Here is a 17,595-nt window from a genome sequence, read left to right as displayed (position 1 = left end):
CCTCAACACTCTGCCCTCACTGGATTTTTATAATACTGCTCTTTCTAGGTTGCCCCTTTCTTGTCTGAATGCTCCTCAGTCTCCTTGGCTGGCTCATTATTGAAATAATGTCCCCAATGGGCAGGAGGTGCTCCCTAAGGGTCTTCTCTCGTTCTACAGTCTCTCCTTAGTAACCTCATCAACTTTCCTGGCTTCAATCTCCATTTTATACACATGCCTCTCACATTTGTATATCCAGCCCAGGATCTCCCCTGAACTTCAGACTTGCATCACTTATTGCCTATTGGACACTTCAAACTGGAATTTTAAACTCAAAATGTCCCAAGCTGAATTGATTATATTTTCCCCAAAATCCTCCCTTCTTCCAAACTGTTTTATTTCTATCAAAAGCACCATCATCCTTCCAGTGTCTCAGATCCTACACTCCTCACTCTCCCTTACCCCATATATTACCCCCAAGGCTTCATCTTGTTATTTTTCCCCTTATAACATCTCTCCCATCTAACCTGTTCTCTCTATTCCCACAGTTACTACCTGAGTTCAGGCCCTTGTCATATCTCACCTAGATTATTGCAACAATCTCCTAATTGCTTTCCCTGTCTCAAGTCTCTCCCCATACTATTCTATCCTACACTTGTGGCTGTTGTGTTGTGTTGACTCTTTGTGGCCCCATTTGGGGTTTTCTTGTCATAGATACTGGAGCGGTTTGCATTTCTTTCTCTAGGAGGCAGGGATAAACAAAGGGAAAATACATAGTCATCATAACTATAAATATGAATGAGATGAACTCAGCCATAGAAGGGAAACAGATAGCAGAATGGATTAAAAACCAGAATCTTACATTATGGTGTTTACTAGAAACATATTTGAAGCAGAGAGACTCATACAGAGTAAACGTAAGGAGTTGGAGCAGAATCTATTATGCTTCAGCTGAAGGTAGCAATCATGATCTCAGACAAAGTAAAAGAAAAAATAGATCTAACTAAAAGAGATAAGGAAGAAAAACTATATCTTGCTGAAAAGTACCATAGATAATGAAGTCATTACTTTACAATACTAAATTGCATTATAACAATACTAAACATATATGCACCAAATGGCATAGCATTTAAATTTTTGAAGGAGAAGTTGAATGAGTTACCAGAGAAAATAGATAATAAAACTATACTAGTAGAGGGACCTCAACTTTCCCCTCTCAGCACCAGATAAATCTAACCAAAAAACAAAGAAAGAAGTTAAGGAGGTGAACAAAAATCTGGAAAAGTTAGATATGATAACTCTCTGGAGAAAACTGAAAGGGAATAGAAAGAAACATACCTTTTTCTCAGCAGTATATGGCACTTACAGAAAAATTGACCATGTATTAGGACATAAAAATCTCACAACCAAATGCAGAAACACAGAAATAGTACAACCTCTTCAGATCATGACAATAAAAATTATTTTAAGTAATGAACAATGGAAAGAGAGATTGAAATTTAATTGTAAACTAAATGATCTAATCCTAAAAAAATATGTGGATCAAAGAACAAATTATAGAAACAATTGATAATTTCATGAAAGAAAATGACAACAATAAGATAACATAGCAAAGAAGTGCTTAGGGGGAAATTTACATCTCTAATTGTTTACATCAATAAAATAGAGGAAAAAAAGCAGATCAATGAATTAGATATGCAAATAAAAGAACTAGAAAAATGACAAATTAAAAATCCCCAATTAAACACTAAATTGGAAATCTTGAAAAGCCAAAGGAGAAATTAGTAAAAATTGGACTAATAAATAAAACTAGAAGCTGGTTTTATGAAAAAAATAAAATAGATGAACCATTGTTTAATTTGATTTTTTAAAAAGGAAAGAAGAAAACCAAATTACTAGTATCACAAATGAAAGGGGTGAATCACCACCAATGAAGAGAAAATTAAGCTTTTAATTAAGAAATTAGGATCTATTTTTCTCAACTATATGCCAATAAATTTGACAATCTAAATGAAATAAATACCTACAAAAAATATAAATTAGATTAACAGAAGAAATAAAATACTTAAATACTCAATCTTAGAAAAATAAATTTAACAAGCCATACATGAACTTCCTAAGAAAAAAGTCCCTAGGACTAGATGGATTCACATTTAATGAACAATTAATCCCAATTCTATGCAAACTATTTGAAAAAATAGGCAAAAGAGTACTACCAAATTCCTTTTATGACAAAAATATGGTGCTGATACCTAAACCAGGATGAACCAAAACAGAGAAAGACCAATTTCCCTAATGAATATTAATACAAAAAAATTTTTGAGATTACAAAGAGACTACAGCAATATATCACAAGGATCATGCACTATGACCAACTGAGATTTATTCCAGAAATTCAGGTCAGTATTAGGAAAGCTATTAACATTTGACCAAATCAATAACAAAAGCAACAGAAATCATGTGATTACCTCAATAGATACAGAAAAAGCTTTTGACAAAATCCAGCACCCATTCCTATTAAAAAACACTAGAGAGCATAGGAATAAATGGAGTTTACCTTAAAATGATAAGTAATATTTATCTAAAGCCATCAGCAAGCATTATCTCTGATGGAGGTAAGTTAGAAGCCATTCCAGTACAGTCAGGGGTGAAGCAAAGATACCCATTATGACCTCTGTTATTTAATATTGTACTAGAAATGTTAGCTATAGCAATAAGAAAAGAAATTAAAGGAATTAGAATAAGCAATGAGGAAACAAAATTATCACTTTGCAGATGATGGGATGTTATACTTAGAAAATCCTAGAGGATCAACTAAAAAACCACTTGAAATTATTAACAATTTTGGCAAAGTTTTGGGATACAAAATAAAGCCACCTAAGTTATCAACATTTCTATATATTACCAACAAAGTCCAGCAGCAAGAGATAGAAAGAAAGATTCCATTTAAAATAGCTACAGACAATATAAAATACTTGGAAGTCTATCTGCCAAGACAAACCCAGGAACTACATGAACACAAGTATAAAACACTATTTTAGTTTTTATTGGACAAATAAAGTCAGATCTAAGCAAGGGGAAAAATATTAATTGCTCATAGGTAGACCAAGTCAATATAATAAAAATAACAATTCTACCTAAATTAATCTATTTATTCAGTGCCATGCCAATCAAACTATAAAAAAATTATTTTATAGAGTTAGAAAAAATAACAAAATTCATCTGGAAGAACAAAAGTTCAAAGATATCAAGGGAACCAAAAAATTGTGAAAGTGGTCTAGTAATAGCAGATCTCTGTAATATATATATGTGTGTGTGTGTGTGTGTGTGTGTGTGTGTGTGTGTGTTATAAAGCAGTAATTATCAAAAACAATCTGGTATTAGCTAAGAAATAGAGTATGGATCAGTGGAATAGATTGGAGTACAAATTACATTATAGTAAATAACTAGAGTAATCTAGTATATGATAAATGCAAAGATCCAAGCTTTGGGAACAAAACCTCATTATTTGGCAAAAATTGCTGGAGAAACTGGAAAACAGTATGGTAGAAACTGGGTATAGATCAACATCTCACATTGTATACCAAGATAAGGTCAAAATGGGTACATGATTTAGCCCTAAAGGGTGATACCATAAGCAAAATAAGAGACAGTGGAATAGTTTATCCATCAGATTTATGGCTAAGGGAAGAATTTAGGACCAAAGAACATATAGAGAGCATTACAAAATGTAAAACAGATAATTTTGGTTACATAAAAAAAATTTCACAAACAAAACCAATGCAACCAAAATTACAAGGAAAGCAGAAAACTGGGGGCAGTGGGGTGAAGATTTGCAACAAACATCTCTGATAAAAGTCTCATTTCTCAAATATATAGAGAAGTGAAGCAAATTTTTAAAAATACAAGTCATTTTCCAATTGATAAATGGTCAAAGGATATGAACAGGTGGTTTTCAGACAAAAATAAAAACTATCTAAAGTCATCTGAAAAAATGCTCTGAATCACTATTGATTAGAGAAATGAAAATTAAAACAACTTTAAGGTACCACTACACACCTATCAGAGTGACTAATATGGCAAAAAAGGGAAATGTTGAATTTTGGAGGGGATGTGGGGAAACTGGGACATTAATGCACTATTGGTGGAGTTGTGAACTGAGCCAACCATTCTGGGGAGCAATTTGAAACTATGCCCAAGGGGCTATAAACTGTGCATACCCTTTGATCCAGCAATACCACTGCCAAGTCTACATCTCATCTAAGACATCCAAAAAAAGAAAAAAGGACCTATTTGTACCAAAATATTTATAGCAGCTCTTTCGTGGTGGCTAAGAATTGAAAGTCAAAGGAATGCCTATCAATTGGGGAGTGGCTAAACAAGCAGTGGTATGATTGTAATGGGATATTATTATGCTATGAGAAATAACAAGCAGGATTATTTCAGAAAAATCTGGAAAGATTTACATGAACTGATGCATAGTGAAGTGAACAGAACCAGGAGAATATTGCACACAGTAACAGCAATATTGTTTCATGAAGAGCTGTGAATAACTTAACTATTCTCAGCAATACAATGATCTAAGACAATCCCAAGTATTAATGATGAAGCATACTATCTACCTCCAGAGAAAGAACTGATAGTTTGAATACAGATTACAGTATACTATTTTTCACTTTCTTTCATTTTTTTCTTTTACTTGAGTCTTCTTGTACAAAATAATTAATATGGAAATGTTTTACATGATTGTATGTGTACAATCTATATCTGGTTGCTTACCATCTCAGGGAGGGGAGATGGGAAAGGAGAAAGGGAAGGAAAGACTTTGGGACTCAAAACTTCAAATAGTCTCTTCCCTCAAAGAGCTTACAGCATGCAGACAAGACATATACAGGATAAATTGGAAATGATCTCATAGAGAATTGTCACTGTTCCCTTGTGGAAAGAGGGAAGGTTATGAGTAGAGTATTGTGGGGGACAAAGCAGAGATTTCCTTATGCTTCTTTAGCAAAGAGAATCAGGAAGTCAAGGTCCCCAGATTCTAGGAAAAGAAAGAGCAAGAAATTGGAAGGGATTGACTTCTGAGACCCAGATGAAAAAAATGTCATTGAAGGAAGCAGTAGGAGCGTTAATAAAATAGAAAGAGAAATTCCATTTAAAATAACTGTAGACAATATAAAGAACCTAAAAAGAATCTTACAGGTCTTCTAGTCTAACCTCCTCATTTTGCAAATGACAAAACTGAGGCCCAGTAAGTGACTTACCCAAGGTCTCACACAGGCAGCAACTGGAAGAGTTGAAATTTGAATCCACAATCTCTAACTCCACTCTTTCCACTGTATCAGTTCCATTTGTTTGGTTGGGTCAGTGTTAATTTTTTAAATTTTATTCATTTTGAATATTGTTCCTCCTCTATTCTTGAAGAGGACCAATGACATTGGGAGGGTGATGTCTTGACTTGCAAGTGAATAGGCTTTAAATGAAACAGGGCTCTTCAGAGTCATCAACCTCCCTCTCCTCTCCAGAGTCATCAGAGTCCAGAGGAAAGACACAGGTCAAGAAGACCAGCAATGGCCCTGGATGCAGTGGGAGTCCCTGGCCTTTTCAAGCTAAGGTCTTTCTCAGGTCTCAGTTTGTCTGAGGTAACACCCATTCAATAATTAAAGGCTAGATAAGAATTGAGGGAGAACACTCATTTTGAACTTAAATACAAAAAGACCGCTTTTATGTGTACACCACATAACATAAAAAGAGGATTCAACATAAAACAATTAATTTCCATTTCACATTGTTAATTTTTTAAAAAACTATGTAATAAATATTACACATCATTTTCAAAGCTTCCTTGCTTTTCTGTGCTTCCTTCTAAGTTTTCTTTTGTTTTCTGCTGTGCATTTCTTATTTTTTTCTCCTTCCCCCTCCAATCCACCCTAAAGAAGATTACCATTAGATATGAATATGTAAATATATGTAAAACCATACTGTACATACTTCTGTTTTCCAGTTCTTTCTCTGGAGGTGGATAGCATCTTCCTTCATGAGTCCTTTGTACTTGATCTGAGTATTTGTGATACTAAAAATGACTTAGTTGTTCAAAGTTGTTCTTAGAACAATATTGTTACTATGTACAGTGTTCTCTTGGTTCTGCTTATTTCACTCTTCATTATTTCATGCAAATCTTTTCATGTTTTTCTAAAATCAACCAGCTCATCATTTCTTATAGCACAGTAGCATTCCATCATAATCTTATACCACAGTTTAGCCATGCCTCAGTTGATGGGCATCCCCTCAGTTTCTAGTTCTTTGCCACCACAAAGAGCTGCTATAAATATTTTAGAATATGTAAGTTCTTTTCCTTTTTCCCTAATCACCTTGAGGAACAGATCCAATAGCAGTATTGCTAGGTCAAAGGGAATACACAATTTTATAACACTTTGGGCATAATTCCAGATTACTCTCTAAAATGGTTGGATCAGTTCACAGTTCCACCAACAGTGAATTAGTGTCCCAATTTTTCCACATCCCTTCCACCATTTGTTACTTTCCTCTTCTATCATTTTAGCAATTTAATAGGTATAGAATATCTCAAAGTTGTTTTAAATTGCATTTCTCTAATCAGTAGTGATTTAGAGCATTTTTTTCATATGACTATACGTAGTTTTGGTTTCTTCATTGGAAAACTGCCTGTCCATATCTTTGATCATTGATCCACTGAGGAGTGACTCTTATTCTTATAAATTTGACAAAGTTCTTTATAAGATCTTTATTTGAGAAATTGTCCATAAAAGTTTTCTCCCAATTTTCTGCTTTCCTTCTAATCTTGGCTACATTGGTTTTATTTGTATAAACCCTTTCTAATTTAGTGTAATCAAAATTATGCGTTATATACCTCGCAATGCTCTCTCTCTTATTTATTCATAAATTCTTCTCCTATCCATAAGTGTGATAGGGAATATATTCCATATTCTTCTAATTTTCTTATGACATCTCCCTTTATATCTAGATAATGTATCCATTTTGACCTTATCTTGGTAAATGGTATAAGATATTGGTCTATGCCCAATTTCTGCCAGACTAGTTTCTAGGTTTTCCAACAATTTTTCCCAAGTAAGGAATTTTTACTTCAAAAGCTTTATATTTGTCAAACACAAGATTACTCTAGTCATTTGCTATTGTGTATTGTATGTCTACTCTGTTTCACTGATGTACCTTTCCATTTCTTAGCCAGTATTGGATAGTCTTGATAATTACTGCCTTATAGTATAGTTTAAGATCTGTTACTGCTAAGCCTTCTTCCTTTACATTTTATTCATTAATTCCTTCAATGTTCTTAAACTTTTGTTCTTCCAAATGAATTTTATTATTTTTTCTACCTCAGTAAAGTAATTTTTTGTAGTTTAATTAGGATAGTAGTAAATAAATAAGATTAGTTTAGGTAAAATTGTCATTTTCATTGCTCTGGCTATCCATGAACAATTAGTATTTCTCCAGTTATTTAAATTTGACTTGATTTGTAGAAAAAGTGTTTTATAATTAATTATGTTCATGTAATTCCTGGGTTTGTTTTGACAGGCATACTCCCAAGTATTTTACACTGTCTACAGTTATTTTAAATGGGGCATCTCGTAATTATCTCACCTCACCAGGGTTTGTTGTAGAAATGCTGATGATTTATGTGGGTTTGTTTTATATCCTGCTACTTTGCTAAAATTATTACTTGTTTCCACTAACTCTTTAATTGAATCTCTAGGATTTTCCAAGTATATCATCATATTGTCTGCAAAGAGAGATAGTTTTATTATCTCATCACCCATTCTGATTCCTTCAGTTTCTCTTTCTTCTTTTATTGCTACTGCTAGCATTTCTAATACAAAATTGAATACTATTGGTTATAATGAAATCCTAGTTTCACTTTCAGCCTTACTGGGAAGGCTTCTGGCCTATCCCCACAACAAATAATGACGGCTCCAGATTTACTTTCTAAAAGTTCTGATTTTCTTACAGATTTCTCCCCTTAAGCTTGTTTGTTTGTCCTCCTATAGTTACTAAAACACAAATACTAGAAAGATTCATCAGTTTAAATATCAATTTAATGAAAGAAAATTTAGTGAAAAATCCTTCCAACAATACAGATTACAACTCGTCTGTGAGTTATTAGATTTTGGGATATTGATCAAGAGCTGGAAGGGCCTTTAGAGATCACTGAGTCCAACCCCCTCATTTTACAGATGAGGAAACTCAGACTCAGAGAGGTTGCATGACTTGTCCAGGGCTATGTAAGTAGCAAGTAGGAGGGCTGGTGTTTGAATCCAGGTCCCCTGACTCACACAGAGACTGAGTCCAGTCTTCATCACTTGCAACTATGTCCTCTAGACAATACTTAGTCCTCTGGCCACTATGTTAGCAGGAAAAAAAAACACCTTAGAAATGTCCAAGAAATTTTTTGAGGTATTTCAGGGAGAACAGAGAAGGGAAGAAATTGGCGATGAAAGAAGAGATTCAGAGGAGACAAGAAGACAAACCCTGGGCCTTGTAGGTGAAGGACAGCAGACCAGCTCCCCTTCAGTCAGAATCAAGAAATATCTCCCAGGATTTAACAAGGACAGAATATTCTGGGTGACATTTCTCTGCAGAACTTAAATCCTGATAACTCAGTGAGTTATTATCATTATCACCTGTCTTTCTCTCTGCATACCTTTCGGTTCAGTCACTGTCAAGGACGGCTAGGGTTTATCACCAGGGCAAGGGGCAGTTGTTAATTTCCCAGTCCCTAGGTGGGGCCATTCATTTAAATAACCCCAGTGTCTGCCTGTGTATCAGAGACCCTGGCCACCCTACATTGGATATCTGTGTTTCCTTTAGGTTTGAAGTGGTCACTTAATTTTAAGATATCTATTGGATTTTATTTTCAAAAAGAGCTGGAGCAAAGTATGGATTAAATTGAACATTTGAATATTTTTAAGATAAGACACTTAAAAGATAAAGACAGACCAGAGGCCATTAGAGGGAAGCAGAAGAAGTAGATATTCCCAGGGAACAAGGTTGATTAGATTACATTTCAGCAATCACTTTGGCTCTCTGACAGCTAAGCCCGTCAGAGAAAGGGAAGGTTAGGTTCCATAGTTTTGCTTTCTGACGAGAGATAGCTTGAAAATAATCGTCATGGAGATATTGTAGATAGAGAGCTAGAAAGTACCTGAGGGCTTATTGAATCTAGCTCTTTCATTCTGAGCCCTCAAAAGGTCAAGTGTTTTGGCCAAAGTCTCACAGGTTCAGTGAATGGGCACCATGACTGGAACTCAGGCCCTCTGACTATTTAATTTTCAGAAATGAATTTTTCTTGGAACTGAATTCAAGCAAGAATAGACAGTAAACTGTGGCACATGAACATGAGAGGCTATCACCATGCTGTGAGAAAAAAATGAAGATGATGAATATAGAGAAGAATGGGAAGACATGATACAAAGTAAAGCAAGCAGAACCAGGAAAACATTATATTCAATAGCTAAAACAATGGAAATGAAAAGACCAACAACAAAACAATTAAAGTGGAAAGTTGTGGAATTATAATGACCAAAGATTTCTGGCTAATATGGCTGCAAACTGCCCAGCTCTTACAAACCTACTGCAGCAAAAAATCCTGACTCTCACTCCATGATGAATAATGACAAAGAAACTCAGTGAGAAGTCACCCACCTTGGAACAGGACAAAAAGTCAATTAAAAGCCACAGACAGTAAGTAGGGTGATGGTCAGGAGAGCAAGAGCCAGCGGGGGCAAACAAACCCACAGCTTCCAGGAACAAGGGTCAGGGGAGAGACAAGTATAGACCGTGACACTCTGTGTCCAGAGGCAGAGAGAGTGGATGGCCACTTCAATTGCTCAGACAAATGTATCTTTCTCAGTTTCTCTTGATTCTTGTGTTTTAATTCAAAACCCTAGTCTTTTCATCAGCCTCAGGATGTTCTGAATCCCACAGGATGGGGATGGGGCTTAGAAGTCTCAAGGAACAGCAATAACCAAGGTGACAAGGACAGTGAAGATGTTCAGATGATCCAAGGTTCCTAACTTTCTGTCCTGACACACCAATGAGGACCCTGAAGATGTAACTCTCTGAACTTCAAACTCTTAGAAGGGCTTATAGAGATCATTGTCAGAACCTAGGTGACCCAAGGTGAAACCCAGCAGAGCCAACCACTCTAACCAATGTCACACAGGTGGCAAGCAGCGGGCACTGCTTGGCTCTGGAACAAAACCCCACTTCAGGAACTAAGGCTAGGGAGAAAGAAGTCATTGCCTAGGAAAAAAAACTCTTGAGGATATAGAGTTGACCAAAAATTAACCTCAGAAGGAGAAAGCAAGTTCATAATAACTGAAATCAGGAACAGAAGAAAATAATGGATTGTCCACAAGGACTACATGACTACCTAGAAGAAATTAAGAGATTTTTAAAAATGAACTAAAAATTCAGGAATTGGAAGGAGAATAAATACCTTACAAGAGAAAGTGGGAAATCTTACCTAAGAAATGGAGTCCCTGAAAATAGAACAGACCAATCCAAAATTGATGACTTTATGGAACAAAAGGAAACATTAGAACAAAGTCAAAAGACTGAAAAACATAAAAGAAACATAGAAAATAGCTAACCTATAAAACAGGTCAGGAGAAATCATTTAAATCATTTAATTTCCTGAAAGCTGTGTATTTTTTTTAAGAAGTCTGAACACTATATTCAAGAAATTCCAAGTGAAAACTGTCCATTTCTATTAAAACAAAAGAGCAAAGTGAAGAAAGGACTCCACTTTCTGAAAGGAGCTCTATAATGTAAAGTACCAAAAATGTTACAACCAAAACCCAGAGTTCCCAAGTCAAAAAAAAAGTATTTCAAGTATCCATAAAGTCCAAGTATCAAGTGATCACAGTCAGAGTCCCAAAAGACCTGACAGCATCTACTAAAGAGAAGAGATATTGGAATACAATACTCAGATATATATACAGATATATATATAGATACATGTAGATATATATCTGATATATATGTGTATATATGTAGGCTTATAACATACTTATAACAACTGAAAAGTTGAGAATATACTTACAACAGAAAAGCAGACCTTTACTGTAATACTTTCAAGCACTTCTGATGAAAAGACTAGAATTTTTTCATCACAAACAAGAATCAAGAGAAACCTAGATAAGCACATTTATTTGAGCAGTTTAAAGAAATGTACAATAATTCAGCAACAACACAACAGAAGGTTTAGGTGTCTATACAGGGCTATAAGAGGAGAAAGAGAAGAGAGGGTAAAAGGAGTGCACTAGTATGGAAAGGAGGAAAAATGGGGTGGAATATGATGTTTCTTAGAACTGGAATACATGAGAAGTAGAATGTGAGAATGCTGAGGAAGGGATGATGGGAGTGAGCATGAGACAAATCTCTCACTTATCTGAAATAGACAAAGGATGGTCGAACACCCACAGAGAGTCAGATTTAGAAATACAAGGGAAATAAGCAGTATTGGGGACAAAGCATTAATTGGAAGGGAATAGTCACCAGCAAAATGAACTTCTTGACTGGGAGATAAGCAAAGGGGTGGTAACTAAAAAGAGAAAAGGAAAAGAACTAGAACCAAAGAGGGTGCTCAAGTGGGAAATGATTGGATAAACTGGGGTAAGTGAATGTATTGGAATATTATTATACCATAACATAGGATGAACAAGATGATTTCAGAGTATCCTGGGTATTACAAACTGATGCAGATTGAAATGAGCATAACCAGAAGAGCAAAATGTACTAGGACAGTAACATTGTATAGAAAAACAACTTTGAAAGACTTGAGAACTCTTATCAATACAATGACTAACTGTCTCCAGAGGACCTATAATGAAGCATGTTACTCATTCTCTTGATAGAGAGGTGATGGACACATGGTACAGAAAAATAGATTTCTGGACATGGCCACTATATGGATGTGTTTTGATTAACTATGCTTAGTTGATGCAAGGTTGGTTTTTTTTTCTTTTTAATGGGGGAATTTAAAAAGAGAGAAGGATGTTTAGAAGTAAATCCAAAAAAAAAAGAGGGTCATTGAAATTTTTTTTTAACGTGCAAAGGGAAGGATTTTCAGAAGACGCACAGACAAGCAAGACAGTTTTGAAAGTAACTTGGGGGATTTATTATATGCTTTTTTTTAAAAAAGCAAATGGTATGAAATAGATATTCATTGTTTCACATAGAATCCCTTTGTATGTTCCGCTGTGTGGATAGTGCTTTTTTTTTTTTACATTTAAGTTCAGAATTTTGAAAATTAAATAATAAGGACACAGGAAAACACAATTTTAAAAAATTATAATGCCCAAGCCTGGCTCCAAAGAAGGGATGAGAAAAATGAACATTTTTCTCTTCTTTGAAGAGATGAAGAACTAGGTGTCAGACTTGGCTGATATATTGGTCCGTTTTTCTCGACTCTTTTTTTCCTATTTTTAAATCTTTATTATGAGGTATAGCTTTCTAATCAAGTCCCTTTGAGAAAGGAATATTGAAGAATGTAAATTACACAAAAATGAAAATTTGTGGGGATTCAGGAAGGGGGTTGGAGAATCCTGGACACATGATTTCATGGGTTTAGGGAATCCTTGGTGAGGAAACCCCCTTGACCACAATGGGTTGGTAACTGCTCTTCCAAAACAAAACATATCAATAATTTTCTAAAAAGAATAGATTGAGTATGTTCTAGTTTACAAACGACATTGAGGGACATAGTGGATGATATCTCAACCATAGCTCTACAGAAGCTACAGATGGAGAGCTCTCATTGGCAAGAGTATATTGTATCCATTAGCGAGAGGCCATGATGTCCCTCAATGCAAGTGTTTCTTTTAGGAGCTGAGTTAACCTGATACAGAGACAATGACTGTATGCAGGGATACAACCTAGAGAATTAGTCGAATGAATGATCCCTGTCAAACATTGTAAGTCTTAAGCAAGCTGTTGATAAGTGCTGTATGTCAGTCTTTTTATGAGAAAACCCTCTAAATGAAGACAGATATTTATCTACTGCTGATTAAAGGGAAACCTGTATGCTTTTGATGTCAGAAATGAGGAAAGCAGAACTGGTATTCTGTTGTGGAAGTCTGAGAGCCAGGCTTGCATTCTTGCCCAGAAAAAGACTGAGGGCATAAGCAACAGTACTACCTTAAAGATCTAGCTCTTTTTTTTCCCAGGAAGTTTACAATCTTTTAAAACTCTCACACTAATGCTTGGTTTGCACCATGTTTTCGTGACTGTATAACATGGAAGACTCCATGGAAACTCAGTGTCTCTTCATAGCGTGGAAATGACCTTGGTTCCTCAATGGTTCCAACACCAGAGAGCCCCGTCAGGTCTTACAAGCTTTCAAATGACAATCTATTCCATTAAATGAAGACCATGCCTAGCTATATTTGCAGAGGATCTTAACTCCTGTTATCAAAATTTACTGTAACCCAATTGACCTCCTTGCTGTTCATCCAATGAAACATTTTATTCCCCTCCTCTCCCACCATAGCACAGGCTGTCCCTTCAACACAGCCTCCTGGAATCCTAGTTCCCTGCTGGGCTAAGCTCACATGCCATCTCCTGCAAAAGACCCTTTCTGATTGTCTGTGCTCTTTCTCTTCCTCTTCCCAGAAAATCATGCCCAGTAGAATACAATCTACTTGAGGTCATGACTTCTTTCCTCTCTGTCTTCATCTCCCCAGTCTAGTACAATGTCTGACATATAGAAGATAATAAATGCTTGTTGAATTGAATTGAATCACTAGAAGGTTGGTCACCAAGTGGTGAGGTCTTTCAGCCACAGCATCTTGGTGAAGAACATGTACTAAATTCAAAAGGGTTTGTCACCTGCCCCTCAGAGGGAGAGCCAGAGCTAACAAAATGGAGGTGTTGTAAAAATGAAAGATAGTAACAAGAAATTATTGTTGAAAAAACTACGTAAGACAATTTCTGAGGAAAGTGGGAAACCTATTATGAACTGATGCGGAGAAGAAACAAGAGAACAATATATACGATGATAACATCAGAGGGAAAAGTAATTTTGAAAGACTTTAGAATTGTGATTATTGCAACGATAAACCATTAATCCAGAAGAGTAAAGATGAAACATTCCACTGATCTTTCCAGGGAGGTAATGAACTTAAAATGGACAAGCAGACATACGTTTTCAGACATGACTAATGTGGGAATTTGTTTTGCTGGAATACAGTTACTTTTTGAGAGCTGTTTTTCAGATTTGTTTGCTTCTTTATTTTAAATTTTCTCAACAAGGGTAGGAGGAAGTGTCATGGGCAGATTCATTTGAAAAAATATATACTTGTTACTTAAAAATAAAAATAATAAACTATTTTTAGAAAGCAAAAGGCATCAAAACTTTTAAAAGTGAAAAAACCCAGTTTGGGAGTCATGGATTCTAAGCTGCTTTATCTGGTCATTGTTATTTTTTCTAGGGAAAATACTGTGCCTCAGATACCTTCATGGGTGGGTCAGTAAAGTAAACTGAGATGGAAAAAAGTCCTGGCTAATTTTTAAGGGCACAGGAGGGCTGACAAAAGAGAGGCTTTGGGATATTGAAAGAGTTTTTTGTTTTCTATTAAAAATAAGTTGAGATCATCCCCCAGGTCCTTAGATCTTTCTGATTCCAGAGATAACCAGATTTAAAACCCTCTTCCCAAGTTCCTCTTTGGCCCAGGGGCCCTCCTTGGAAAAGTTCCTGCGTTTGAAGTAGGGGTTTTGTTTACCTTCAAGCTAGCTCCCTCTTATCTCCTCCCCACTCTTCAGAGTTCCTAATCTCAAACCTGCCCAGCTGGGAGCTTTGACACTCTGCAGGTTACTGAGCTGGGACCTTTTACTGAGGTTTTATTGGGGAAGGAAAAGGAGGAGCAGCCTTGTTTTCCAGGAAAAGTCTTACAATTCTTATATTCTAGGAACTGCCTCTCCAAGGAGGACTTTAAAGACCTGGAGTCTTATCTCTTAGGTTGTCTGGGGAGATAGTACCTGTGTTGATTCAGATGACAGAAATGAGCAAACTCCATTCCTAGTTATAGCTGAAGCTTAACTAGTACTTTGGGATTTACAAAGGGCACTGCAGTCTTTATCTCCTTTCATTCTCTCACTGAGGGATATTATTATCACCTCCCATTTTACAGATGAGGAAACTGAGACTCAGGTGCGGTGACTTGCCCAGGGTTGCACTGTTAGCAAATACCTGGGGTGGGATCTGAATCCAGGTCCCTTTCCCCACTCCAAGTCATATCCTTCCCACTATTACACACTGCCTCACTCCTTCCCAGAAACCAAATTGCTATACCATGGTCTAACGATGACATTTGTTCCTCTGAATCCTTTCTCCCCCACCCCCAAACATAAAAACAAATAAACTTTCTTTTACTTGGTCTAACTTGAACGGCACGGGTATGAATTAATAGTCCAACTTGGGGCAGAGGGGAAAAGGGAGAGGGACTTTTTCTTTGGTGTAGGGGACTCTCCATAATAACAGCATTTGAAACTAGCTCTTCCAGGCTCCAAGGCTGGCTTACCTACTACCCCAATACAGCCTTAGATAAAGGAGTCTATAGATCTTATGGAATGCTGACAGAATTAAGGGTGAAGGGGCAGCTTCCCTCATCATTACATCCCCTACAAGTACAAAAAGTATTGCTGACCACAGAATATTTTGTTCTGTCCCTGCTGTGTCAGTCATCTCTCTTTCTCTCTGGTGGCTTATAAGAAAGTTCCTTCTTTAACTCAGAAGTTTAAAAAACTTAGCATATCCTTGGACATTTCTAATGCGCTAGAGTGACCCAGTCTTGGGTCTTTTTCTTGAGCTAAAATATGTGTGTGTATGTGTGTATGGGGGGGGGGAGAGTAAATGGGTGGGTATGGGTGGGTGGGTGTCACCAGTGGGATTTGAACTCTCTACCAGATTTCTACTACTGTGCCACTCAGGATCAGGCATCAGAAGATACCCATCATCCATAACAATGATGTTTCAATGGCTCTTTTCAACCACAAATAATAATTCAGGGAAAACGTGAATTGATGCATCAAAGACCTGTGATTTCATGGATATGGAAACTCCCACATGTGAGAACTCTCTCTAGAGCAGTAAATGCAATCCAGCTATGATATCTTAGAGTTTCCTGAGGTTTAAAGAAATGACTAAAATGACTTTCCCTTGATCACATATCTAAGAAGTATCAGAAGCCGAATCTGAATCCAAATCACCGTCTCCAAATCTAGCACTCCATCTACTACTTCACATTAAGTGGGAGCCAAGACAGAGTGAAATAACTCAGCTATAGAGTGACAGGTTCAAAACCTCCCTAGTACAGTAGTCTGCCCCTGGGGAGATTGTTTCACCACCTGGCAGCTATTTAGAATATTTTCCCCAGATGTTCAGACATATTTCATCTCTTCTGGATTTCATCCTCTTCCTTCAATCTACACGCCCATCCTAGGTCTTCAAATGAAGGTCTTCTGCCCTCACTATCCCTTACCCCACTTCTCCCTATGTCCTAGCCCCTCCCCACCCCAGACAAACTGCAAAGGCAATGAAAAGGCAGAAGGCCCTTTGGCAGCTAGCAGAACAGTGGGGCCTGGGAGGATCATGACAGATGGGAATTGTGGGACAAGTTTCTTCTACGAGAGGAAGGCAGTTCCCAAGCCCTATTGCCACAGAGTTGATATTGACATAGAAAAGATATAGGACTCACCGTATCTGCATCTATACTGGCAAACCCCATTCTTCCCTCCTAACAGTTCAAGAAAGGAGTCAAAATAGCTGTTGACTGATTCAAAGCTGCCCCGGATGTGCCGAAGACCCCAGTCAGAATACGATTCCCCAGTTTCAGAGGTCGGTTCACTCTGGGTCACACAGCCCCTTAGACTCAGCCACAAGAAGAGGGCTCTGATAAGGAGCTTCATCCTGTAGCCAAGTAGAGAAGACAAGTCCTATCCCTAGACCCCAGCTGGCCTGCTGGAAGCCCAGGTGCCCAATGACCAGCCTGGGTGGTACTAAAAAAGCTGCCAAAGGGGATTATTGAGAGCATTCAGCTTACGTGCTCCCCTGTGAGGTGGACTTTAAACACTGCTGTGGTAACTGGGTTGAGATCAAGGCAATTACAAAGAGTACAAAGGTCAGGTAATGGGAGGGCCCTTCAAAGTTGGATTCCAAAACAAGTAGAGGAGTATTGACCAATCTCTGAAATGTAGGGGCTAGGGGAGGGTTGGCGAGAGACCTCCTGTGATGGAATCCCCTCTGTGTGGTCATCTAGTGGTCACATGTTGGAGTTTCCCAGCCTCACTGGCTTCATGTATTCATTCCCTTGGCCATGGGCTCCAGACCCCAGGTGCGTCCCTCTGGATGGAACTCCAAGGGAGATCAGAGAACACAGGTGGCTGTTAACCACATGGTATGGTCAGGAAAGCAATTTTGTATAAAAAACATTCAGCATTGCTGGTGGCTCTAGAACGCCTTACTCTGAGGAAGGAGTAAGTCAGGATTTGAGGATTTTCCTGTCTTCATCACTTATTAGCCAAATGACTCAAACAAGTCCCCAATCTCTGTATCTCATTTTG

At 37.1% G+C, this 17,595-nt stretch overlaps 1 protein-coding gene across 2 annotated transcripts in view; it reads right to left on the bottom strand.

Annotated features, from left to right (window-relative positions):
* PLA2G12B (phospholipase A2 group XIIB) overlaps positions 1-17,104 on the bottom strand; it is a 40,894-nt gene extending 23,790 nt beyond the window's left edge. For both annotated transcript variants that reach the window (XM_072628222.1, XM_072628223.1), the window contains exon 1: positions 16,731-17,104. In XM_072628222.1, the coding sequence (XP_072484323.1) occupies positions 16,731-16,941 (211 nt within the window). In that variant the 5' untranslated portion in view covers positions 16,942-17,104. The remainder of the gene's footprint in view (positions 1-16,730) is intronic.
* Between the last annotated feature and the right edge of the window lie 491 nt (positions 17,105-17,595).

The sequence above is a fragment of the Notamacropus eugenii genome, chromosome 1 (assembly GCF_028372415.1).
Source record: "Notamacropus eugenii isolate mMacEug1 chromosome 1, mMacEug1.pri_v2, whole genome shotgun sequence".
In the NCBI taxonomy this organism is placed as follows: domain Eukaryota; kingdom Metazoa; phylum Chordata; class Mammalia; order Diprotodontia; family Macropodidae; genus Notamacropus; species Notamacropus eugenii.
The sequence above is the reverse complement of the archived record's forward strand: the minus strand, read 5'-3'. Positions and strand labels throughout refer to the sequence as shown.